Source organism: Bufo gargarizans, chromosome 4 (assembly GCF_014858855.1).
Source record: "Bufo gargarizans isolate SCDJY-AF-19 chromosome 4, ASM1485885v1, whole genome shotgun sequence".
In the NCBI taxonomy this organism is placed as follows: Eukaryota; Metazoa; Chordata; class Amphibia; order Anura; family Bufonidae; genus Bufo; species Bufo gargarizans.
Window position 1 is genome coordinate 362,789,929 of NC_058083.1, and position 19,421 is coordinate 362,809,349.

Consider the following 19,421-nt stretch of genomic DNA (forward strand, 5'->3'; position numbering starts at 1 on the left):
CAGGGACTAGGGGACCATTACAAAGAAATAAAGATTTAAAGATAAAGGGGGTCATTTATCATACTGGTGTAAAGTAGAATTGGCTTAGTTGCCCATAGCAACCAATCAGATTCCTCTTTTCATTTTCCAAAAGACCTGTCCAAAATGAAAGGTGGAATCTGATTGGTTGCTATGGGCAACTAAGCCAGTTCTTCTTTACACCAGTTTGATAAATGACCCCCAAAGAATTGGTTATGGGACAGAAAAAAACAAAGGGGATTAACTCGGCTGGCCCCGTCAATCCCGCTCCTATGCAATAGCTTCAAGTAGTGGCACAAACTTTGAATATACCCCCATGAGTTCTCTCAAAGGACCGTCTGCCACCGGGGTCACCTTGCTGTCCAAGCCCCTTGTCCCTATGCCAGTCGCTGAGAGCTGGCAGGAGGATCCAGCAGCCGCAGGCCACGTGCGCTGCCTCCAAGAGACCGCAGAGGGGGTCCTCTCACCTGGCCCCGTCAATCCCGCTCCTATGCCATAGCTTCAAGTAGGGCAGAGATGCCCACTTTGCATACACCACCCACATCTGGGTACAGCCGGAACTGTAACAATGCATGTTGGCACCTGCACTTGCCCACTACTCGAAGCTAAAGTCTGGCCCTGTCAGGCAGGGGGGAGGGGGAGTCTTGAGTAATGAAGGTGGATTTCTGAATGACTTTATTTTAAAAGAATCAATTCACTCATCAGTTGAGATTATGCAAATTTATAGAAATTTGTTTTGTGTTGGATTCGAACAAGTCAGTACCAAAATTAATTTTGGATCCAAATCGATTCTACTTGAATTGAAACTGCCCTAACTGGCCTGAAAATTGGTAGATGACTCAGATTTTTTTTCTCTCTTGTCTTTCTTAACTTTTTTTTTTTTATTCTCTTTCCACATCGCCACAGAATATGGGGTTCGGTTTTGGGACCAGTGTCTTTTCAACCTATGTTGAAATCTCAAGCGTATATCTCAAGTGAAAAAAGTGTAAACCAGGGGCGTTGCTAGGGTAAAACATTCAGGGGATGGACCCCTGATGTTTTGTCCCGGGCCCTGAATGTCCTGCCTGCCAGCTAGATACAACTGTATTGCCATCCTCAGGACGGTAATACAATTAAATCTAATACACTGGAAGAGCTGAAGGACCTGTGGTGACATCACAGGTCATGTGACCAGCAAAACAGTGGTTGGAAAGGACCTGCAATGATGTCTCCATCACGTGACCAGTGCAGGAGAGGACGGCAGTGAAGAGGAGAACTCCTGGGAGAAGCTGTGGTGAGGTCTGCTACATGAGGAGAGGTAAGTGAAGGGAGAGGCAGAGCAATGCTGGGAGTTGTGGTTATTTAACTGGGACTCTATGTTAGAGATGAAGGGAGGGATGTTATTTACATGGGACTGTGTGTTAGAGGTGGCTGGGGAGGGGGTCATGTTATTTACATGGGACTGTATGTTGGAGGGGGTTGTGGGAGGGAGTAATGTTATTTACATGGGACTGTATGTTGAATAAGGATGGTGGGGGGAGAATTATATTATTTACATGAGACTGAATGTTGAGGGGATGATGTTTACATGAGATTGCATGTTGGAGGAGGCTGGGGAGGAGGTGATGTTATTTACATGGGACTGTATTTTGGAGGGGGGTGTAGATAGAGAGGGTTGTTATTTACACAGGACTGTATATTGGAGGAGGCTGGAGAGGGGGCTGGAGTGATGTTATTTACATGGGACTCTATGGTGGAGCGATTTAAATAGTATTATTTATATGGCAGTGTATGTTGGAGAGGCTGAAGGGAGGGAAGTGATGCTATTTACACAGGACTGTATTTTGGAGGGGAAAGGAGAGATGGTGTGATGTTATTTACATGGGACTGGGTGGAGGGAGGAATATAACTACAGGGGGCACTACAAATCCAGGGGACATTATAGGTGTTCTTATTACTACTGGGGGTTCTATAGGGGGACTTATAGATCCGCCTTATTTCTACTAAGAGCACTATGGGGGCCTTATTACTACTGAGGGGTCTGTAGAGAGCTTTATCACCACTGGGGGAACAATAGGGGGCCTTATTTCTACTGGGGGCTCTGTGAGGGTATTATTAATACTAGAGGGCTCTTCTACTAATAGAGGCCCTCTTGGGGAGCATTATCACGGTTAGGGGCACTGTAGGGGGCGGTATTACTAATGGGGGCACTGTTGGGGAGCATTATCACTGTTGGGGACACTGTAGGGGGCAGTATTACTAATGAGGGCATTCTAGAAGGGAATTAGTATTGGTGGGACTATGAGGAGCACTATTACTATGGGGCCTCTCATTTTCCTTTAGGATAGTATTTAAGGGCACAGTGGGCAGCAGGATAACACTGTGGGGACTCCAGGTTGGTGGAAGATAATATAAATGTGAGGAAAGGAAAACGTCTGTGTGGCAGAAACGAGGCGTGGCTGAAAGAAGTTGTACGGACAAAATAGAGATGATGACAGAGAAGATCTACATCGGAGGAGACATCACCTGGGAGGCCCTGGATGTGACAGCTAGGTGCTGCTGTATAGCAAGTACAGCTAAATGCGGTGTGTGGGGGGAGGGGGGGGCGACTTAGAGAACTGGGCCACATTCATTGGGGCTTGGGCAAACAATGGCTTGTTTACCTTCATAAGTTCTTTACTCATCTGATTTGCTTCAGCAACCAGAGGCATCAATTTAATATAGTCATGGAAGACTGCCAGCACACTTGGGTCAGGTTTGCCATCTTTATTGTGCATAGCACCTACATGGAAAAATAGTGGAATTATTAGATGATATGTATTATTAACAATTAACTGAATACAAGAAGGAACAGATTTGTCACATCAGGTATTCTGGTTTCTTAATGGGATCTCACAATGATTTAGCTTAAATGTTAGAAGTCGTCCAAAGGTTCACATTGATGACCAGTTCACATTTCATTTGTCTATTGATTAACCCCTTGAGGACACAGCCTTATTTCACCTTATGGACCAGGAAATTTTTCGCAAATCTGACCAGTGTCACTTTATGTGGTGGTAAGTTTAAAACTCTTTTACTTAGCCAGGCCATTCTGAGATTGTTTTTTCGTCACATATTGTACTTCATGACACTGGTAAAATGGAGTAAAAAAAATGCATTTTTATTTATAAAAAAAATACCAAATTTACCAACATTTTGGAAAAAATAGCAAATTTCTAACTTTCAATTTGTCTAATTCTACAATACATAGAAATAACTTCAAAAAAGTTATTAATTTACATACCCCATATGTCTACTTCATGTTTGGATCATTTGGGGAATGCTATTTTTTTTTTGGGGGACGTTGCAAGGCTTAGAAGTTTAGAAGCAAATCTTGGAAATTTTCAGAAATTTTTAAAAACCCATTTTTTTTAGGGACCAGTTCAGGTTTGAAGTCACTTTGTGAGGCTTACATAATAGAAACCACACAAAAATGACCCCATTTTAGAAACTACACCCCTCAAGATATTCAAAACTGATCTCACAAACTATGTTAACCCTTTAGGTGCTCCACAAGAGTTATTGGCAAATGGGATGACATTTCAGAATTTCATTTTTTTGCCAATTTTTCCATTTTAATCCATTTTTTTCCTCTAACAAATTAATAGTTAACGGTCAAACAAGACTGTACCTTTATTTCCCTGACTCTGCCGTTTACAGAAACACCCCATATGTGGTCGTACACTACTGTACGTCCACACAGTAGAGCGTAGAGGGAAAGGTGCGCCATATGGTTTTTGGAAGGCAGATTTTGCTGGACTGGTTTATTTACACCATGTCCGATTTGAAGCCCCCCTGATGCACCCCTAGAGTAGAAACTCCATAAAAGTGACCCCATCTAAGAAACTACACCCCTCAAGGGATTCAAAACTGATTTTACGAACTTTGTTAACCCTTTAGGTGTTGCACAAGAGTTATTGGCAAATGGGGATGAAATTAGAGAATTTCCTTTTTTTTGCCAATTTTTCCTTTTTAACCAATTTTTTCCACTAACAAATCAAGGGTTAACAGTCAAACAAGACTGTATCTTTATTGCTCTGACTGCCGTTTACAGAAACACCCCATATGTGGTCGTACACTGCTGTACGGCCACACAGTGGGGTGTAGAGGGAAAGGAGCGCCGTGTGGGTTTTGGGGTGTGGGCTGATTTTTATGGACTGGTTTATTTACACCGTGTCCTAATCAAGACCCCCTGATGCACCCCAACAGTAGAAACTCCCTAAAAGTGACACCATTATGGAGACTGCGGGATAAGGTGGCGGCTTTTTGGGACTATTTTTAGGGTACATATGTTTTTTGGTTGCTCTATATTACATTTTTGTGAGGTAAAGTTACCAAAAATTGAAATTCTGAAATTTCATCTCCATTTGCCATAAACTATTGAGGAACACCTAAAGGGTTAATAAAGTTTGTAAAATCAGTTTTGAATACCTTAAGGGGTGTAGTTTCTTAGATGGGGTCACTTTTAGGGAGTTTCTACTCTAGGGGGGCTTCTAAAGGGACATGGTGTCAATAAAAAAGGCAATCAAAATCTGCCTTCCAGAAACCATGTCGGTCCTTTCCTTTTGCGCCTCCCTTTTACTGATACAGCAGTTTAAGACCACAAATGTGGCGTTTCTGTAAGCTGCAGTATCAGGGTAATAAATATTAAGTTTTGTTTGGCGGTTAACCCTTAGTTTTTACCGGAAACAACGGACTGAAATGGAAAAGTGCCAAAAATAGCTGTTTTGGCACCATTTTTTATATTTTTTTGGGACCGTGTTAATCTGGGGGGTTGGGTCATGGGGTATTTTTACAGAGAAGATTATTACAGATGCAGCGATACCTAATTATTTGTGGGATAAGGGGACGGTTTTATTGGCACTATTTTGGGGGCTATATGACTTTTTGATTGCTTGCTATTGCACTTTTTTTATGTAACGTGACAAAAACTGTGACATGCTGCAGCACCCCTGGAGGGGGAAGGTCTAGGATCACACAGCTAACTGCTGTGGACCCCAGACACCCAATCAGGGGGCTCACAGACCTAATCTAACCCTAAACTTGCCCTAACTACCCCTGCCTACACCTCCCACTACCTGCCTGCCTGCCCCTACCTGTTCCTGCCTCCTAGGGTGCCTGATGGCACCAAAAAACTCACAAGTCGGTGGGCAGCGCAATCTCCTACTGCTCTCCCCGTCCCACGGACCGAAATGAGGGAGGAGAGCAGCAGCGGAGATTCAAACTTGCCATGCTCCGCCCACATGCCGCAAGTTTGACGTGATCGCCACCTCACAGGATCGCAGGACAGTGATTCGTGGTGTATAATCACACCACCGATCACCGGGTTCTTTCCGGGTTATCGGGTACTCAAAGACCCGAATAACCCGGAAGCGCAGAAAACCGCAGGTCTGAATTGACCTGCGGTTTTCTGTGATCGCCGACATGGTGTGGGGGTCACAAGACCCCCCTGGGCATTGGTACAGTGTGCCTGCCGAATGATTTTGGCAGGCATTTGGTTCCAATCACCGCAGGCGGCGCTGCGGTGATCGGAAATTCTCAGGACGTACCGGTGCGCCCTGTGTCCTTAACTACCAGGACATCAGGGCGTACCGGTACGCCCTGTGTCCTGAAGAGGTTAATTACCCAGCAAAGGTAAAGGGCATCTATCATCAGAATTGTACCTATGAAACTGGCTGACCTGTTACATGTGCGCTTGGCAGCTGAAGACATCTGTGTTGGTCCCATGTTCACATGTACCCACATTGCTGAGAAAAAATATGTTTTAATATATGTAAATGAGCCTTTAGTAGCAACGGGGGTGTTGCCATTACTTCTAGAGGCTCAGCTCTCTCCCCAACTGTCGCACCCTCTGCACAACAGTTGTAAAGAGAGACGAGCATCTAGGAGTAATGGCAACTCCCCCATTGCTCCTAGAGGCTCATTTGCATATATAAAAACATAATTTTTCTGCAGGCACATATGAAAATGGGACCAACACAGATGCCTTCAGCTGCCTAGCGAGCATGCAATAGGTCAGCCAGTTTCATAGGTACAGATCTGCTGACAGATGCCCTGTAAACACGGAAGAATAATTGCATACATTTGTGTTACCCCATGGAACTTGCAGATTAATGGAACTGATTTTCAGTCTGATAAATCTCTGCCACAGATCTGCAGCATGTGAATATACACTAGGCACTGTTCACATGACAATACCCGAAAGATGTTGCTCAAGTAACAAGACAATGAAATGTACTTTCTACCGTTCCTATGCTCAATGAACATTGGCAGCCAGCGTGAACTTACCCAGTTGATCTACACTGAAGCCTTCAGCTGCTGCCAGTTCAGACTGGAAGAAATCATAATCAAACTTGCTGATGTCTTCACTTACACGTTCATCCGGAAATCCAATATACATGTATGCGCTATTTGACCCAAGGATTATACGATCCTAAGCACATAAAGGACATTATTTTCTAAAATTTCTCCAGTCACTGTAACACGGACTATACTACAGATAAGTAGATGGGAAATGTTAAATTGAGAGTCATACAGTCCTGATCAAAAGTTTAAGACCACTTGAAAAATGGAAAAAAATCATATTTAGCATGGCTGAATCTTAACAAGGTTCCAAGTAGAGCTTCAACATGCAACAAGAAGAAATGGGAGTGAGAAAAACACATTTTTTGAGCATTCAATTTATTGAAAACAACGAATAAACTGAAACAGATAGTTTTTCAGCTGATCAAAAGTTTAGGACCACACCGCCAAAAAAACACAAAACTCCCCCAAAACAGAAATCCAACTTCCAAGCATGAACTCAGTAATGAGCAGCACCGCCGTTATTGTTTATCACTTCCAAAATTCGTTTCGGCATGCTTGATGCAAGCGTTTCCATGAGTTGAGTGGGAACATTTTTCCAAGTGGTGAAGACGGCTGCACGAAGGCCATCTACTGTCTCGAACTGTTGTCCATGTTTGTAAACTTCCCTTGCCATCCATTCCCAATGATTCTCAATTGGATTTAGATCAGGGCAACATGCAGGATAGGCCAAAAGAGTGATGTTATTCTCCTGGAAGAAGTCCCTTGTCCTGCAGGCATTGTGTACTGTAGCGTTGTCCTGTTGAAAACCCCAGTCGTTACCACACAGACGAGAGCCCTCGGTCATGAGGAATGCTCTCTGCAACATCTGGACATAGCCAGTGGCCGCTTGACGCCCCTGCACTTCCTGAAGCTCCATTGTTTCACTGAAGGAAAACGCACCCCAGACCATAATGGTGTCTCCCCTCCACTGTGGTGTGTAGAAAACATCTCAGGTGGGATCTGCTTGTCATGCCAGTAACGTTGGAAACCATCAGGACCATCAAAGTTAAATTTTTTCTCATCAGAGAATAAAACTTTCTTCCACCTTTGAATGTCCCATGTTTGGTGCTCTCTTGCAAAGTCCAAACAAGCAGTTCTGTGGCGTTCAAGGAGACGAGGTCTTTGAAGACGTTTTTTGTTTTTCAAGCCCTTCAGTCTCAGATGCCGTCTGATGGTTATGGGGCTGCAGTCAGCACCAGTAAGGGCCTTAATTTTGGTCGAGGATCGTCCAGTGTCTTGACGGACAGCCAATTGGATCCTCCGGCTCAGTGCTGATGACATTTTTTTAGGTTTTCCACTTGACTTTTTTGTTCCATAACCCTCAGGATCATTTAGGAAATTCCAAATGTCTTACTGCGTCCCACCTTAGCAGCGATGGCACGCTGTGAGAGACCCAGCTTATGCAGTTCAACAACCCAACCACATTCAAAAAGGGAGAGTTTTTTTGCCTTTGCCATCACAACGTGTGACTACCTGATAGAAAATAACAATGAATCCACATCTTTGCACAGATTTGGCCTTTTAAAGGCATGTGGTCCCAAAATTTGGATCAGCTGAAAAACAGCCTGTTTCAGTTTAATCGTTATTTTTAATTAATTGAATGCTCAAAAAAAGTTTTGTCTCACTCTCATGTCTTCTTGTTGCATGTTGAAGCTCTACTTGGAACCTTGTTATGATCCAACAATGTAGAGTGTGGCTTGGGGGGGGCGTGGCTAGCCGGACATGTGAGTGGATGTGAGTTAAGGAGCTCCTGCACTGCCTCAGACATTTATCCGCACAAACAGCCTGAATTTGGGGTATACTGTGGACTTAGTCGCATCTGAATTGGTTGGAGACATACAAGTTATTAACCTGTCGGCATCCATCATTTCATCTCAACAGGTTAAGGTTTTACAAAAGGGACTTTCGTTTTCACCTACGCACCATTTCAACCTTTACCGGACGATCCTAGATGTCAATAGATTCGCCCGGAACCTGACGCTGAGGAAACATTTCCGGGGGGAACCTTTGGGAGACGCACCTGGCAGCGTTGTTTCCTCTCCGCAGCAAGCCCCACGGGACTCCGTTACTAACTATGGAAATAACAGCACGGCTTTTTCTACAATATGCACTGGTGATCTTAGTAGTAAGTCTGTCAATGTCAAAGCTACGTCTGCATTATATAGTAATACTATGAGTTTTGCCGAACTTGTTCAATGTAACTCCCTCCAAACTGGCATTAGTGATGAAGGGGGCTACATTAACACCTCTATGTCCTTTAAAACACATAATAGGGATTTTTACCCTATTCATGTCTTTTATATGACATGTCTAGGACACAGAGATATTCCAATATGACCGCAGCAGAGAAAATTGCCCTGCGTGATCTAGGAGCAAGGGAGGATATTATTATTAGGGAGGCAGACAAGGGGGGGGGTCGGTGGTTGTACTGGACAAAGGCTTATATGGATCCCTTGTTGCCACCATGTTAGATGACATTAGGGTTTATGTTCGCCTGCCCAGTGATCCACTTAGGACTTTTCAATCAGAAATGGAGAAGCTCCTGGATTTTGGGGTGTCATGTGGTTGTCTTAGTGTCAGGGAGCGGGAATACATCTTTGTGGAACATCCTATAGCTCCTATCTTTCATGCATTACCCAAAGTCCACAAAAATGTATTCCCTCCACCCCTCAGACCCATTGTGGCTGGTATAGGCTCGTATTCTGAGCGCTTTTCTGAGTGGGTGGACTCCCTATTACAGCCACTGATACCACTCATTGCAGGTTTTCTCAAGGACACCAGGGCAGTGTTACAAGCTTTTGCTGATTTTGAGTGGAGGGATAACTATTCGTGGATAACAGCGGACATTACGTCCTTATATACCAATATTCCCCATAATTTGGCTGTTATTTAATTGAGGTGGTTTTTTGAATATTATATATATATATATATATATATATATATATATATTACAGTGATTACACCCAGGTACTCAGGGAATATGTTGTTCAGGTGGTGGACTTCCTCCTCAGGCACAATTATTTTTTATTTGGTGAGAACTTTTATCTCCAGGTGTCGGGGGTGTCGGGGGTGTCGATGGGGGCCAAGTTCTCTCCCTCCATTGCTAATATATTTATGGCGTGGTGGGAGGGACACTTTCTCCTCATCGACACCCTCCCACTCCTGGACCACCTACTCTGGTATGGACGTTACATCGATGACCTACTGATGATGTGGTCTGGTGATGCGACGTCCATACCGGAGCTTATAGAATATTTTAATTCCAAGGTGGATGATATACAATTTGTTTTTCATACTCATCAAACTGAGATCCAATTTTGGGATCTGTGCCTGAGGGGGGAGACTTCCACTCATGCAGTTAACACATTCACCCACCGCAAACAACTGGCTGGGAATACCATACTTTTGGCCCAGTCATGTCATCCCTCCCACACCATCCACAGTATCCCCAGGGGTGAACTGATACGTGCCCGCCGAAATTGCTCCGATCAGAGGGCATTTGAAAGAGAAGCTTCAAATATAACTGACAGATTGTTACGCAGGGATTATTTACAGAAGGATATACAATATGCCCCAAAAATGGCCTTACAAATGAATAGACAGTCTCATCTTCCCCAGAAAGTCCCTGGCATGTAGGCAATCAGTGGATATCAATCACAGCCAACAAGCAACTTATTTTGTTACACAATACAGCCAAGAGTTCTCTGCCATATGCAGGATTATGAAAAAAATATCTTCATGTACTCAATTTCGATGGCGATTGGTCTGCTATTGTGTCTAACAGAATTATGTGTGTAGCCAAAAAGGCACCCACCCTAGGCAATATAATTAGCCCCAGCTTTTTTTCAGAGGGAAAAAAAATCGCAAGCCACTTGGTTACAACACAAAGGCAATTTCAAGTGCGGCCACAAAAAATGTATTTGTTGTCATTATATGACTACTGAAAAAACGTTCAAATCTATGAACAATGAAAGGGTATATAATATCCAATCTTATATCAATTGTAACACCAAACACGTGGTGTATCTCATCACATGCACAATATGTTCCCTTGTTGTATGTGGGCTGCACCACCAATCCACAAAAAAATCGGATTCGCAGACACATATCCAATGTGCCTCATTACAAAGACCGGAATGTCTCTGCAGTTAGCCTGCATTTTGCAGTCGCACATGCTGGTGATGTGTCCCACTTACAAGTCAAGGGTATAGAAAGAGTTTTTTTGCCGCCTAGGGGGGAAGATCACAGGAGGAAACTCCTCAACAGGGAGGCCTTATGGATCTTCCAGTTAGAATCTCGCCAGCCCTGTGGACTGAATAAACGTCATGATCTCATTTTACAATATTGATATGGGACCATGGCGTTTCCTTGCTATATATACTCATTGCCATCATGACTTTTGCTCTCTTTGTATTTGTATTTTTATTCATTTTGATGATCGCTGTTTTAGTGACATGATTTATATTTAAGTCCCCTTTTCCTCATGCTTGTTTTTGGTCAAAAAGGTTTTTCTGTCTCTGTCATTTGCATGGGAATGCCCTCTTGGGTCTCCACCTCCCAGGTGATACTCATTAACCAGGGTTTAGTCTGGGATACTTAAGAGGGAGCTCCCATTTCATATACATGTTTGTCATGAGGAAGGACCCATATACCTCAGAGGTCTGAAACGCGTAGATTGTTTCATGTACACCTGTACAGATTTTACTTAGCTGGAATAAAGTTATTATACTTCATCTGAAGAGAGCCTGATTTTTCTCTTTCTTATTTTGGATTTTACCGGACCCAGGGGCGGCATCCGTGCACCTCAGGTGATTCTACCATTGCAGGTGAGAGCTACCTTATAATTTTCTAGTCGCATCTGAAGGTCCAGGGACCTTGCCCTGTACGCACCAGTGTTCTGCTGCCATGTCCAGGAAGAGAGACGGGAGAGGTGCCGGATAGAATCTGCAAGATGGCGCCCGGGATGCCACGCCGAAACGCCGGAACCGCGTGAGTGACCTGCAACAAGATGCGGCCGAGAGGCTGAGTCAGTATGCGCACCCCCCGGCACCTCCCAGAGTGAGACATGCCTCGGACGCCAGCTGTGAACCCTCCCTGATGGATGGGGGAAGGGATTTAGACGGGCAGGGGAAGGGATTTAGATGGGGAGGAGGCCGCGGAGGTGATGGGGCTAAAAAGGCACCCTAATAGATTTGCTGCCATACAGGATCAAGAGGGGGCAGAGGACCCAGATGTCCCTGGATCTGATATGGAGGAGCCGACTATTAAGGATGTTCTCCAGGCCATCTCTAAGTGGGGCAAGTCCATGCAGATGGGAGCCATTAAGGAAGATATATCTATTGTCAGGCATGATCTGCGAAAATTGGCAGACCGTACTACGTCTCTAGAGGATCGTATGGGAGATACTGTATAGAAGATCACTCCCGCAGAATTGATGTAATCGCTGCTAAGCAAGACGATCTGGAAAATCGGCTGAGACTAAATAATATGAGGCTAGTTGGAGTGCCTGAGAAAGAGGAAGGCTCTAACCCCACTGAATTGGCTCAAAGAACAATTTACAGGCGGTGTCTTGTTCCGTTATTTGCAATTGAACGTGCGCACAGAGTTCCCACCACGACAGGTTCACATGAAAATGTTTCATTATAGGGACCGTGACTCTATTCTGCGAAAGGCCAGAGAACTGCCTGATGCTTCCAATGTGAGGTTGCTGATGAGGCAGGTATCACAGGAGTCTTAATGATACCCAGGGGGCGCCACAAAGTCTCCAGTGTAGACAATAAAGTTTTATGCAGTTATAGTAAATACACTATAGAATTGTTGCACTTACTTCACCGGGGAGGGGGGTATAGGATAAAGCTCAAGACACCTATACCTCGACCTCCCCCGCCGAGATCGCTTCAAATGATGTAATACTGGCTTCCTGGTCCCCGAAAAGATGACACCGGGGCTCCAATGTAGTTTGCAAGTTTATTTAGCTCGACGCGTTTCGGGAATATATCCCTTTCTCAAGAGCATGTACATGTAATACAAAGACACAAACTTATATAGGGGATACAAACACATGGTATAAGGTCATCCTCCTTAGGGGAGGAGAAAAGGTCAGAGAAGTGGGGTTACTTCCTGTCTGCTATTTTGTTCACTGTTTGTAGTGGAAAAAGCCTAATCCCTTCCAAAGATTTCTATTTATTTATTAGAAGGAGTTAAAATGTATTAATAAACAGGCATTATTTGAAAGCCTGTCCCTAAAAATCAAAAGGAAGTGGTGGGACCGGAAGTCGATGTGTCCTGCGTTCCACTGTGGAACGCAAGAGTTTCCAGTCTGTATATTGTTATGGAGCTCAATATGAGCTTGGGGCAGATGGGGACATGTTCCTTGGATATTTGTAAGTCGATGCGCTTTCATTTTTGAGCGCATCGACTGGGTCACTGATAAAGTGGGACTGTGTTCTGAAAAAGACGCTCCGATGCGTTCCACTGTGGAACGCACCATACAGGAAGTGAACCATATCAATCCTGATGCGTTCCACAGTGGAACGCACCGGACAGGAAGCAGTCCGCATCAAATGCACAGTGCAGGAGCACAGGGGCGGATTCGCTGCAGGAGCACAGGGGCGGATTCAGGACCAGGGAAGTACGCCCCATTCGATTGTAGGTGGGAGGAGAAATGTATTTCAACTATGGGTGGACTATACGATTTTTAGGGGTATATAATTGAATACATTTAAATAGGATTGAATGTATATTTAAGAGAAATAAAAACTATTAACTATTTAGGAGAAATAGAGACTATACATAAAATAAATCACTTTAAAAGTGAAATAAAATGAAATAAAGGGACAAATATATCTAAAAAATATATATGATATATAAAAGTACACTTGATGTATACATAAGAAACGGGGGGGGGGGGGGGGTTGCCTCAAATATAAAATATAGTATATACTGTATTATATCACATTGTATATATGTATAAAGAGATCAATGCACAGTTTGAGTTATTAAAGCGGACTGGTTGGAGGGGGTTTGGTGTATAAAAGAATATATATATAGTCAGCGTAATAAATTAGGGGGGTGGGGAAAGGGAAGAGGGAAGGGTGAAGGGTATGTATAAATAAGTATATATAAATAAATAAATTGGATTGATGTTAAATGGGTTGATGTTTAGGTGGTTATCAATCTTACGTAGATTTTTAGTAGTTGCTATATTCTAGGGATTCGTTTAGACCAAAAGGAATTAGGCTATTAAACCGGAAGATCCAATACATCTCCTTCTTACATAGTTGTTGGAAGGATTTCGGGACCCATTCAATGGGAGTCAGACGTAGGAGTGACGTATCACCATCATGTTTCAATGCAAAGTGTCTTGAGACACTATGCTTATCATACTTTTTCCGGATGTTGGAACGGTGGGAATTGAGTCTTTCTCGGATGCTTTGGGTGGTCCGACCTATATACTGTAGCCCACAGGGACATTCCAGCATGTATACTATATTGGTAGTGCCGCAGTCCATATAGCTTGAAATGGGAATTCGTTCTTTCGACGAGTTGATGGTTACCTCGTCTATGCCGTTAATGATGGTGAGGCAGCATTTGCACCTTGTGTGCCCACATTTATAGGATCCCTTGGGTTTCTCTACGGATTCCAGGGGTTTTGTTCCGGGGATAATAGCAGTACTAAGTTTGTTTAGCTTCGGACGGGATGGTGCTAGAATCTGTTTTAAAGTCTTAGCTCTACGGAATGTCATGTGAGGTGTCTTTGGTAGTGTTTTGCTCAGGATGGGGTCCTTTAATAATAAAGGCCAGTGTTGTTTTAAAATTGCTGTAATGGAGTTGTGAGATGATGTATATCGGGTAATAAAATTATAGATATACTGATTATTCTCGCTCGGTTGTGTTTGGGGTTTTGGTCGTAGACACTCTGTCTGGGTAATTTTCCCGACTTTATTGATGGAATCTGAAATCAGGCCCTCTGGGTACCCCTTCTCTAAGAACCTCGACTCTATAATTTTTAATTGGTCTTTAAGGGTCGCATCGTTGGAACAGTTTTTTCTAACCCGCCTCATTTGGCCATACGGTATATTCCGTTTCCACTTGTGATAGTGGCAGCTTTTATAATTCAGATAGCTGTTGGCATCGACTTCTTTAAAATACGTACTCGTCTCAATTCTATCATTATTGATGGTTAATTTCAAATCAAGGAAGACGGTAGTCGTGGAATCCATCTGCGCAGTAAATTTCAAATTCCAATCATTATGATTAATGTGTGAAATGAAACTGTCTAGTGTGTCTCTTTGTCCCTCCCAGATAAAAATACTATCATCAATATACCGTCTATAAAGTTTAATGTTGGGATGATGCAATAGGCCAAAAGTTTCTTCGAATGCCCCCATGAACAAATTCGCATATGATGGCGCAAATTTCGTGCCCATCGCTGTCCCACGGTTCTGGATATAAAACCCGTCATTATAAGTAAAATAGTTATGATTTAAGATAAAATTTATTGAGTCTAAAATAAAGCTAACTTGTTTCGGTGGCATATAGGGGTCCATGGAGAGAAATTTATTTATTGCTTGAATGCCCAAAGTATGTATGATATTGCTATATAGAGAGGATACGTCTAAAGTGACCCATATCATATCTTTACACCATTCGAAATTTTTCAATATTGTGATAAGGTGACTAGAGTCTCGTAAGTAGGATGGTAGAGTTATTACATATTTCTGTAAGAGGCAATCAATATAGGCAGAGAGGTTAGATGTAATGGAGTCTATCCCTGATATTATTGGTCGACCGGGGGGATTGGTCAATGACTTGTGGATTTTCGGTAAATAATAAAAATATGGTATACAAGGATGTTCTATCAAGAGATGTTTCCTTTCTTTTTTTGTAATGATATTGTCTGTGTATCCTTTTTCTATAAGGCCCTCTAGTTGTTTCTTATAAGAATTTGTGGGGTCTATTTGGAGTGGACTGTAGTATATGGTATCTGAGAGTATGGTCATGGCCTCTCTGTGGTAATCTTCTATGTTCAGGATCACAACCCCCCCTCCCTTGTCTGCATTCTTAATCACTATATTGCGATTTCGGGACAGATCGATCATGGCCTTTTTTTGGGTTTTGGACAGGTTGTGTCCACCGGAAGGTGTACCGTTATTCTTCTCTGTAAAAGCCAGTTTTAGATCATTCAAAACTAAATTGTAGAACGTCTCAAGGTGGGACCCTCTGCTCTCAAGAGGGTAGTAGTTGGATTTGGGCTTAAGGGATGAATGTATGGGAGTGAGAAAAAGTTCTTCGACTAGGAGGTCGACATCATTGTCGTCCTCATTTGAAGTGACCATCGGAAGCGGTCGGTGGGTGGTTGGCCTAATCATGAAGTGGCGTTGTAGTGTAAGTTTACGGATATACTGATTTAGATCCACAAACAATTCGAAGAGATCTGGGTTATTATTGGGGCAGAATGACAGACCTCTACTCAAAATTTCAATTTCCTCTTTTTTTAAAATGTGTTGTGAAAGGTTGAATATACCTTTGGACCTTAGAAATTCCGGTGTGTGGTCTACGTTACACAGTGAGGTGGGCACATTTTTTTGCGTGGGCACATTTCTTTGTTGGCGGGGTCCCTTGTTCCTTCTTTTTCCCCCCCTGCATCCCCTTCTTCTGTGTCTGGTCCTAGTTTTCTTTTCAATTGGTTCCGAAGCGGGCTGTAAAAGTAAGTGATTTTTTCCTGTGAGCGTAAAGGGAGTGGAATTTTGGATCGAGTTGGAGGATTGTGACGTAGGATCGGGGTGAGTATTTGTATACTGGAAAGTATTGATCGGGGAGGGGTGGGGATAGGGGAGAGTTGATGGAGGGGTGGGTTCTCCGAGAGGTTGTGAGGTAATTCTAAAAAACAATCCGGGCTGGGGGGAGATTCGCTGTAGGTGGACACATTGGGATTGGTAGTGAGGGTTTTCTCTCCAGAGGGAGAGGGGGACCTATTGTTGGACTTCTCCAGGGGAAAAGCCGATGTTTGTGTTGACGAAAGGGTAATGGTATTAATCTGAGTCCTATTTCGTCCATAGTCTTGATTCCCAGTGTGCAGTGTCATATCTGACGGAGTCGTTCCTATTGATGAACTGATTTCTGAGTGGTCAGGATGTATTTCTTTTGGTCCGATTGCAATGGTGGATGGGTCCTGAACTCTTATTCCAATGTGTGTATTGGTGGGGTGAGTGACGGTTTTGAGGATGGGGTGTCTTTTGGAAGGTAGTGGGATTGGGATTGGGGCTCGCTGTAATGATTGGTGGGGGCGGCGCCCATGCTTACTATTATAAAAGGTTCTGGTCTTCATATTAATTTCATAAAATGTTGGTATGGGGAGTGAGGGCCTATGTGGAGGTGGATCTATTGGCATAGAGCTGATGGTCGACTTTACTGACTCTTTTTTCCATGGCCTCAATTGTGTATTGAGGTCCCTCATGTCTCGAATGAGTTTTCTACATTTCTTAAGGACCGTGGTGTATTCTTGTTTGCGTAGGGAAATCCTTTCTGGAGTGAGGGCTGTTTGGGATGAGGTCCTCATGGTGTCTAGGTGGATATTAATGCGAGACCATAGTTTATTGTACAGTGATCGGCGTTTCATGATAAGTAATTTTATAGACTGTATGGAGCATTGTTTGGCTATATTTGTCCATGCAAGTACGAAGTTCTCATCATCTGGGAAGGTCGGCTTCAGGCGTGAGCGTAGGCCTCTTGGAATCAGATTTAATTTCAAGTAGATCTCTAAAAAAAGGCAGTCTAATTTGTGATGGAGATAGTTCTGTATGTCACTTCTAAAGTTTTGATTCGTGTATGATTGATTTTCAGTCTGATTATCAGATGTTTCAAGTAGTACAGTCAGTGAATTATCGATCAGAGGTACAGAAATCTCTGGTGGTGGATATAAATCAATGTCACTTATCTCCAAAGTGAGATCTTCTTTTTTGATTGTGATGTTCCATCTATGTAGTTCGTCCGAGATTCTCGTCACTAGGGTTGGTAGATCCTCCAATATATACGTGGTTAGTCCCGAGTCTGCCTCTTGTCTTCTGACCGGCGGGGGGTTGTTCCGGTCCATGGTTTATGTGGAAAGAAAAAAGGTTTTGAAGACGGGATGTTCTGCACGATTGTACAGAAACAAGAGAATCGGGGTGAAGGAGATGAAAAAGGCGCCAAGGGGTGACCACAATATTGAGGAGGATGTATATAATATGTGTGGGTGGAATATATATAAAAAAATCTCTATAAAAAATATATATATAAAAATGTGGAGAAGAATAGGCAGCTTCCCAAAGAACCCCCAAGAGAAAAGGGGGGGAAAAAAGGAATCAGTACCAACTGGTGGACTGAAATATAAGTGAGGTTGCTGATGAGGCAGGTATCACAGGAGTCTTAATGATACCCAGGGGGCGCCACAAAGTCTCCAGTGTAGACAATAAAGTTTTATGCAGTTATAGTAAATACACTATAGAATTGTTGCACTTACTTCACCGGGGAGGGGGGTATAGGATAAAGCTCAAGACACCTATACCTCGACCTCCCCCGCCGAGATCGCTTCAAATGATGTAATACTGGCTTCCTGGTCCCCGAAAAGATGACACCGGGGCTCCAATGTAGTTTGCAAGTTTATTTAGCTCGACGCGTTTCGGGAATATATCCTTTCTCAAGAGCATGTACATGTAATACAAAGACACAAACTTATATAGGGGATACAAACACATGGTATAAGGTCATCCTCCTTAGGGGAGGAGAAAAGGTCAGAGAAGTGGGGTTACTTCCTGTCTGCTATTTTGTTCACTGTTTGTAGTGGGAAAAAGCCTAATCCCTTCCAAAGATTTCTATTTATTTATTAGAAGGAGTTAAAATGTATTAATAAACAGGCATTATTTGAAAGCCTGTCCCTAAAAATCAAAGGGAAGTGGTGGGACCGGAAGTCGATGTGTCCTGCGTTCCACTGTGGAACGCAAGAGTTTCCAGTCTGTATATTGTTATGGAGCTCAATATGAGCTTGGGGCAGATGGGGACATGTTCCTTGGATATTTGTAAGTCGATGCGCTTTCATTTTTGAGCGCATCGACTGGGTCACTGATAAAGTGGGACTGTGCTTCCGAAAAAGACGCTCCGATGCGTTCCACTGTGGAACGCACCATACAGGAAGTGAACCATATCAATCCCGATGCGTTCCACAGTGGAACGCACCGGACAGGAAGCAGTCCACATCAAATGCACAGTGCTTCGCTGCAGGAGCACAGGGGCGGATTCAGGACCAGGGAAGTACGCCCCATTCGATTGTAGGTGGGAGGAGAAATGTATTTCAACTATGGGTGGACTATACGATTTTTAGGGGTATATAATTGAATACATTTAAATAGGATTGAATGTATATTTAAGAGAAATAAAAACTATTAACTATTTAGGAGAAATAGAGACTATACATAAAATAAATCACTTTAAAAGTGAAATAAAATGAAATAAAGGGACAAATATATCTAAAAAATATATATGATATATAAAAGTACACTTGATGTATACATAAGAAACGGGGGGGGGGGGGGGGTTGCCTCAAATATAAAATATAGTATATATTATATCACATTGTATATATGTATAAAGAGATCAATGCACAGTTTGAGTTATTAAAGCGGACTGGTTGGAGGGGGTTTGGTGTATAAAAGAATATATATATAGTCAGCGTAATAAATTAGGGGGGTGGGGAAAGGGAAGGGTGAAGGGTATGTATAAATAAGTATATATAAATAAATAAATTGGATTGATGTTAAATGGGTTGATGTTTAGGAGGTTATCAATCTTACGTAGATTTTTAGTAGTTGCTATATTCTAGGGATTCGTTTAGACCAAAAGGAATTAGGCTATTAAACCGGAAGATCCAATACATCTCCTTCCTACATAGTTGTTGGAAGGATTTCGGGACCCATTCAATGGGAGTCAGACGTAGGAGTGACGTATCACCATCATGTTTCAATGCAAAGTGTCTTGAGACACTATGCTTATCATACTTTTTC

At 43.0% G+C, this 19,421-nt stretch overlaps 1 protein-coding gene across 1 annotated transcript in view; it reads right to left on the reverse strand.

Annotated features, from left to right (window-relative positions):
* Nucleotides 1-19,421, reverse strand: part of LOC122935437 (kinesin-like protein KIF28P) — a 213,268-nt gene that overhangs the window by 31,140 nt on the left and 162,707 nt on the right. Inside the window, exons 13-14 of the mRNA XM_044291204.1 lie at nt 6,325-6,469; nt 2,661-2,779 (exon numbers count right to left, since the gene is read on the reverse strand). Coding sequence (XP_044147139.1) covers nt 2,661-2,779; nt 6,325-6,469 — 264 coding nt within the window. The remainder of the gene's footprint in view (nt 1-2,660; nt 2,780-6,324; nt 6,470-19,421) is intronic.